Source organism: Aplysia californica, unplaced genomic scaffold (assembly GCF_000002075.1).
Source record: "Aplysia californica isolate F4 #8 unplaced genomic scaffold, AplCal3.0 scaffold01428, whole genome shotgun sequence".
NCBI classification, from domain to species: Eukaryota; Metazoa; Mollusca; class Gastropoda; order Aplysiida; family Aplysiidae; genus Aplysia; species Aplysia californica.
The window spans coordinates 49,946-58,209 of NW_004798698.1; the positions used below are offsets into that span (position 1 = coordinate 49,946).

The 8,264-nt window shown below is 39.5% G+C and overlaps 1 protein-coding gene across 1 annotated transcript in view; it reads left to right on the forward strand.

Moving 5' to 3' along the window:
- The window catches only part of LOC101859073 (exocyst complex component 8), a 12,985-nt gene extending 10,297 nt beyond the window's left edge, over positions 1 to 2,688 (forward strand). The window contains exons 13-16 of the mRNA XM_005112819.3: positions 586 to 705; positions 1,078 to 1,180; positions 1,462 to 1,652; positions 2,293 to 2,688. Of these exons, the coding sequence (XP_005112876.1) occupies positions 586 to 705; positions 1,078 to 1,180; positions 1,462 to 1,652; positions 2,293 to 2,445 (567 nt within the window). The 3' untranslated portion in view covers positions 2,446 to 2,688. The remainder of the gene's footprint in view (positions 1 to 585; positions 706 to 1,077; positions 1,181 to 1,461; positions 1,653 to 2,292) is intronic.
- Positions 2,689 to 8,264: the final 5,576 nt, after the last annotated feature.

Here is an 8,264-nt window from a genome sequence, read left to right on the forward strand (position 1 = left end):
CATGCCCAGACAGCGGCAACAAATTCCTTTATCAGTCAGTGTTGATGTTTTGCTTAAGAATTGTGATGCAATGTCATATCACTGATGTTTGGTGGGCACTTAAACCTTTACATTTTCAGACAGTAGAATAAAACTAGGAAGTAGATCTAATTTGTAAAGGAGTAAAAATGCTTCGCGATATAAAAAAACCCCGGGATTAAGCTAACTGAAATAACGACTCAAATATTGACAGATGAGATCAGCCGTGACACCACAGAACAAAATTGGCAACTGATTTAATCGGCTGTCAACACTTAAAGGGTTAACGACACACCCATTGGTGTGGGCACCAATTTTGAAGAGAGCCATTGCATTGACATTGCTTCCGTGTGAACCTGCACATGAACCATTTGATCACTAGTGTGTCCTTGTATTGTGTATTATTGTATTCTGTGTATTATTTTTTTAATATGTATATATGTATCAATTTATGCTTTGTCTTCACCTGTTGTAACTTATATTAACTTGTCATTTCTTTTTTTTTCTTTTTTTCACTTTGTCCTATGGGATGTTAAACCCGTGCACGATTTTTGTATCATGTTGCAGTTGAGTTCTATCGGCCTTGACCTTGAGTTCAGCCTGGCGACCTTGCTGGACACGGCCATCCAGCAGGTGGTGGAGGAGACACGCGACCAGATCACGGAAGGCATCAAGTACAGAGCCGCGGTAAGTGCTGCTGGTTTATGTTCGTAATACACTATTGGACACTATGTTACTATTAGTCGTATGCACCTTTTTCTACTAATCGATCCAGCAACAGCTGTTATCGATTCAATTTTTCTAGTAATCAGATGGCGTCAATCTCATATTATAAATGGGTAAGGGACAAAAAAAAGTGCTGCTGCTTTGTTTGTTTTATTTGAGTATACTTTAATGCGTGTTCAAGTGCGGATGGTTGGCGGTTGACACTTTTCGACGTAATTGTGTTGCAAGTACCATCATAAAACTCTTACTAAAACTGCATGCATGCATGCGTGTGTGTGTTTGTTTGTATCATGTAAACTACTGTCAACATCTGGCTAATATTTCTGTTGCCAGGACGACCTGTGGCGCCCCATGAACCACCTGTCTCAGGCGGACTGCGACAAATACGTGGCGGACATTGCTGCAACAGGCTTTGACATCAGGCCATACGTCTATGGTAAGTGCTATAGACAGTGAAAGCGGGTAGTTGGTGGGTGCTCTGGTGTGGTTTGCTCCTTCTTTCCTATCAAACACCTATCGTCCTTATCTTGGAAGGATGGCCCAGGACAGAGATAAATGGAAGGAGCTTGTATGTGGCCTATACCCTGCCAGGGGTGAAAGGCATTGATGATGATGATTCTCTTGTAACACCTCTAATCTTTGACACTTATACGACCTAATTGTGTTATAAGTGCCATACAACTCTTCAATACTTTTCTATTCTCCCTCCATAAACAGACAAATGCTTCGTCATGCTCACGATGAACTCCATTCAGTTCGCCAAGATATGTGTGACCTTTTCCGATGACCTCTTGAAGCTATACACGGTTGAGCTCGAGGATTTCATCGCGGATTCCCTGTCCTCTGTGTACAAAAGCCAGGTTGCCCACATTGAACAGTCGCTGAAGTCGGAGAGACTGAACAAGGAGGTAGGCACTGTGGTGATATCAGGAGTTAGGTGTGTGTATGTGTGTGGGAAGGGGTGGGGGGACAGGGGGTGGGAGGTGTGTGTGTGTGTAGGGGGGGACAGGGGATTGGAGGTGTGTGTGTAGGGGGGAGGGGGGTGCTTGTTGGTAAAGGTGTAGATTAATTTGCCCTCATGTCAATGTATATGCTTCTGTTCCTGATTAGTAGGTTACTTTTGGTTTGTTTTTTTTCCTTTTTGATAATTGTGTACTATGTATTTGGAGATAACCTTTAAATTTGTTATTTAATACTATTGAGTTTGTAACGTAACTTTTCACTTTGCTTTTGGGGCTTTTTTCTGTGGTCATGATTTTTTTATTTAGGGGAAGTTTTCAACTACGGTAGGCCTACTCTTATCCTTTGAAAAATATAGAATGGGGCTGGTGTGGAATTTCTTTTGCACACCTGAATTTTCAAGGACAAGAATATTTTACTTTTCCTCATAGTCACCATTTCTAGAGTAGTGAAAAGACTTTTTTTACTTTGCACTTTATATAAGAATTTTATTTGGTCTGAATTGACTGTACATATCTTCCTTGATATAATACTTACTTCATCCAGATTTTGTTTTTGACTGTGCTCCATTTTGTGTGTGTTTCCCAGCATTCCCTTATCCTGAAGAACGCCCAGTTCCTTCTGGAGGTGGTGATGGCCCGCGTCGAGTCCTTCTACTCTGATCGCCAGGTACCGTTCCCCGCCCAGCTGCAAGCCATCAACGCGCACTTCCGCAAACTTAAAGCCATGGCCAACAAATGAGGACACTGCTCGTGGAGAATTGGGAAAAAAACTTCTTGCTGATGGAACGAAGCCAGGGTTACTACTGTCTCTGACTACTATATCTGTATGCTTCCACGCTTTCAGCTTTTTCTTCATGTGTTATTATGGAAGCAACTTGAAGTCTAACAGAACTGCAGAGTTGGCCAGGGGGCTGTCGTGGCCTAGAGGCTAAGGTGTTCGCCTCTCATTGAAAGGTCCCGGGTTCGAATCCGGTTAGGGTCAGAGCTGCAGAGTTGGCCAGGGGGCTCTCGTGGCCTAAAGGTTATGATATTCGCCTCTCGTTCAAAGGTCCCAGGTTCGAATCCGGGTAGGGACAGAAAAATTTTCTTCTCTAAAATTGTCTCCTTTCACTTCCTTTCCTGCTCTCTAGCAATGTTCTGTTGTCTGCTTTTGTCTCCACTTTCTGCCTCCAACCCTTCACCTCCTTTGCCCCCTCCTCTGGGCTCCTGACTCTTTCTGCAGCCTTTCTACTGCTTCTCCTTGGCTCCTTCTCACTGCTGTCTTTCAGCCACGCGCCTGATCTTCTGGTAGGAAAGATCTACACCTAGCCTTTTCGGACAAAGGCGAAAAATCTCGGGGGTCACATGTTGCTAAAACGACACCTATGTACATGGATGGCTGATGCCGCTATAAATAAATTATTGATGGTCTGATGTATAAGTATAAGGCAGTTGTCACTTTCAGCACACACCATACGATGTGGAAGAAGAATTGTTTAATTGTATACTCTTATATTCTAGTCTGGAATGAAATGCCCAGACAGCGGCAACAAATTCCTTTATCAGTCAGTGTTGATGTTTTGCTTAAGAATTGTGATGCAATGTCATATCACTGATGTTTGGTGGGCACTCTCATGTGAAGTCAGCTTACTACTTGATGATGATAATAATAACAGTAGTTGTATTTCTATAGCTCTACAGCATGCTAAATGCACTTAATAAACCCTATTTTTACGCCCTGGGGTCATTTTGTACCCCCGGGGTTGTATTCTTCAAATTTTAGAATACTTCTAGTACGAAGATCTCTTTGAAACTTTCAGTATTTCTCTAAAAATAATTTGACAGGCTGCTATGCAAAGCCTATGGATCAGAAAACGAGTAAATTTCCTCTTTGGAAAGTGGTGGCACAGATTTCCCCACGTCGTATGGATACGATAGCAAAACACGACGTATGGATAGGGTTAAAACCATTATTACCCCAGCAAATCCTAGGACACTCTGCAGCATTCTTGCCATCTCGGGAAGCATACAGTGCCAGCTGTGGATTGCACATGCTGAAGCACTTACAACTTGATAAGATTTTTCGCTCTCTATAGCTGGGTGCCGATTCTGACGCGGGTGAAATGAGGATAATTCGTATGAAGTGTCTTTCCCAAGGACACAACTGTTTAACCGTACATTTTTGTACATTTTACATCATAATGTTACACAATATTTTTGTGGGAAAATGTGGTTACAATAGCCCTGAAGTTCTGGTGAAGCTACATAATGAAAAAAAAGTAGGTTGTGTGTATTTCAATGTTTCTTTTGTTTTACTTTTTATTTTTGTTTTTTTTTAGAGAAAAGAAAAAAGAAATCCCAGCTTTTATTGATCACCATAATGAGAATTATCTTCCTATGAATTGCATGACAATCAGTGTAAAGTAACAGCGTATGCCTTTATAAACCATCTGTTACTGTCGCTTGTCACTGCAATTTTGAAAGTTGTTGCCACCACTGAGTTAATGTAAGGACAAGTTCAGCTGCCTTTCCGAGGAAGACTATATTTCAGAGTATGTCTTGTGTTCTTTGTGAAGATACAAACAAGATTTATCTGACGTCTTGTCTTCTGGCAATGTTCATTACATTTTGCTCGTATAAGAGAAAGATAGCTCGCTAACTTAGAATTACTAGGTTCTATCTGATATTTTTGGCCATTTTAAGCTACTAAGACTATAAAGGTCAGAAACCAAAATGTTCTATCTACTCTATCGAAATCGTACGATTATTCAGAGTCGTCATCAAGATTTTCAAAGAATTACATTAGAAAAATCTTGACGTGTTGTGCAGCTCAAAATTTTAAACTTCAAATTTCTTAAAACTAGGTACTGAGCAGACAGAACTTTGTAATTCTGAGGTAGGGAGCTGAGGAAGTTTTTGCTTTTCTCTGCTTTGCGCAGTCATTTTGTGAGAAATGGGACACTGCTTTCTTCCATCACTCTGTTTGAAAGTACATTGTACAGAAATTGAGAAGAATTTTGAAGAAAGTGGAGATGCAATTGAGGGTTTCAAACTTTGAATTTTTTTAAGGCTGTGCCTAAGTATCAAAAGTTACAGGTCTCCACAATCTGTTGTTATATGTTGCTCTTTGTACCAATTTTCAGTTTTCAAAGACTCTTTAGTTATTGGATTTACTCAACTTTAGCGGCCATTTTCTTACTAATTTCATCTCTGAAACCAGGCGACCTCTCTTCCTTCAATTGCAAATATCTTGAGTTCTATTCAAAATGAATGGATATTTACTTCATTGGAAGCAAGGCAAATAAATCAGATTTTTTGTTGATACCAATAACTTTACATGCCCATGAATTGACGAGCCCCTGATTCCAGTGCGTCATGACACATTTATAGAGTCACTAGCTGGGTACCCCGTTCGGTGAACGGACTTAATCGTCAAGTCATTGTGGGTTCAAGGCGCACAGCAAGTGAACGGAAGTCTTGAAATATGTCTTGAACACTTCATTGAAATGCTAGAACTTTGTGTTAACGAAACAAAGAATTTTGGAAAAAATGAGGAAAGCAGTTTGCGTGGATTTTTTAAAGTTAGGTCCTAGCCACATGGATGTTGTGGACGCCTGCAAAGTTTCAAAGGTGTGGGTTTGTGCACAAAGCCTCCCAAGTCCACTTTTATATATATATATATATATATATTATATATATATATATATATATATATATATATATATAGTGGCACTGATGATAGAGCAGTTCGTTGTGACGAGGAAGATGCTAAGCCAATCAGATGATGGCTAGTTGGAGTGACTTACTTAGTGTAGCCAGTGTAGTTGCAATTGCAGTTTTATCTGGGGGGTTTTTGTGGTCCATCATAAGCTCTTGGAGGATTTTTTGGAGATGATTTTTTGATTCATGCAGAACAAACATTACAATTACAGTTGTTGCTAGATGCACAAACAAAGTACTTTGTTATCTTATTGTGATAGTGTATAATTTTGTTTTCAGAGAGAGATGCGGAATATGTGATATTTGTACGAAGACGAAAAATATGCATTATTTATTAGTGAATGCTTGTACTTGAAATAATGCTGCTTTGAAGAAAGTTTAAAGAATAGAATATTTTGTAAAAAACTGTTTGTAAGTCATTTCTGAAAATATTGTGTTCTCGTACATTTTGTATTTTCAGCTTTCAGGATAAAATATAAGTGCGTCACTGTGTACAGACTTTTACTTTTAGAGAATTTGTAGATCCCTGTAGAAACCATGTACAGAACTGCCAAGTACTCTGATAAAATCGGAGCCCTCCAATTTTTCCTTTTTGGCCTATATAAGAGCTCTTACTCTGTTTGGATTTGCATAAAATCCTCTATTTTTTTCTTGAATTCATTTTCCATTGGTCTTTGGCAACATATTGTTTATTTACTTGTATTTACAATGTTTTGGCGACTTATCGAAAAGAACATGAAAATACATAATATTTTTTATTTTTGAACGTTTGCAATCCACGTTTATTTGCCATGATGGGCTGGTGATGTAATCGGAACTACTGGGGTCTGCCTACTCTGAATTTTTGTTTGTTTGGTTGTTTGGTTGGGTTTAAAAAAAAAAATTTTTTTTACTCAAACTTTGATTTGTGGGTGGGTGGTGCTCTGGTGTGGTTTGCTTCTTCTTTCCTATCAAACATCTATCGTTCTTATCTCCCCTTCTTCTTTTTTATGTTTGTTACTCCCTTGTAACACATCTAATCTTCTGGTGCTCATATGACCTTATGCTGTTGCAAGCGCCGTAAAACTCTTACTGAAACTAAAACTAAAAACTTTGATTTTTAGAGAGGATTCGGAAAAAAACTCCTTTTTTGGTCTTGAAGGGATTGGCAGTTCTGCATATGTAGGTATTTTTTGCACTTTTTTGTTTCTGTTTGTATGAGTAGATGGAGTGACACCATCAAGAGGCTATCCAGTCCAGGATAGGGAAAAGGGGAAAGTGTTTGTTCGTGGCCTATCGTATCCTGAGCCAGGGTGAGAAAGGCAGTGATGATGTGTGAGTAGAGCTGATGTGGTTGTGAGAGTGGTTGGCGGGTGCTCTGGTGTGGTTTGCTCCTTCTTTCCTATTAAACAACTGTTGTCTTTATCTCTGGGATGGTTATATGTGTGAGTGTTTATATTTTATGTGTGTGTGAGGGCACAAGTGAGAATACGTGGGCATTTTTTCTTCGTGCATGTGTTTTGTATGTTTTTTGGTTGATGCAGCCTTTTCTAATGAGAACATGGTGTGTGATGTAAGTTTCGTGTGAAAATGTAAAAAAAAGTTATTATCGAATGAATATAATAATACAGGCCTACTTATAAGATATTTTGACTGCTAAGTTGTAAATGTCTCGTGCAATAATGCTATGTATTGATACTTATCCATTTTTTTTGTTTCACCGAGACTCAGAATAAATCATTCCCCACTCTATTGAAGCATTTTGTTTTTTATCAGTCTGATGATTTGTATGTACTTCTTGTTAAAGAAAGTGAGTATTTGGCGGGTGCTCTGGTGTGGTTTACTCCTTCTTTCCTATCAAACATCTATTGTCATGTTCCATCCTCCTTCTTTTTTGTGTTTGTTGCTCTCTTGTGACACCTCTGATCTTCAGCACTTATATGACCTTATTGTGTTGCAAGTGCCGTAAAATTTTTACTAACACTAAAACTGTTAAAGAAAGTCCCTCTGAGATGAATTTTATTCACATTTTTAAGCCTTTTGGACATACGTCATAAATAAGATACATTTTTGTTTTGAATCAGCACAACAGTTTTTCCACTTTGTAGTCTGTTTTTTTACTCTGGACAGAAATGTGAACCGGCATCTGTGGTGTAGCGATTGCCAGGTGCTTCACTGACGCATACAGGAGACCTGTATTCAATTCCTGAATGGGGAAACATTTTTTAATCAGATTTCTGTATTACCTGCCTTACCTGTCCTGGGCAACAACGTCATTGCACACCAGACAGGTCCATAAGTGCTCAGTTCCCCCCAGCACCAAAACCCGCAAGGTATCCATACTGATTGTTCCGGTGGCTGTCTGATTATGGCGACGTCTTTCCTTTCCAGATAATCGTTCCCCTCTTCCTTCTCCCCTCTCTATCCCCATTTCCCGCATCCTAACGATTACATGGTGTTCTACTGTCTCCTGTCTTCCTCATCCCGCAACTTTTCCTTCACGGTCTTCAACACTTTTCTTTTGTCAAATTTCAAATCAGATATCTCAGTCTTTCTACTAGGATGTTGTATCCCTCTCTGAGTAGATTGGCCCTGACAGGCAGAGTCAGAAACCCGCCTCCTAAATGATCTATGTTATGTCGATCGGGGTGTTATAAAAAAGACCCCCACCAACATTTAAAAAAAAATGCTTTTTTCAGAAATGTAAACCAGTGAAATGGAGGAAGAAACTTTGCTATTTTTTACTTCATTACTTCTTTACTCTCCCTCTTTTGTTTCAGTCTGCCTTGGTTTCTTTCCAACTTTGCCCTGTAAGGACTTCTCTGTTGACATCCACTCCTCCTTGGCGCTCATATGACCTTATGCAGTTGCGAGCGCCGT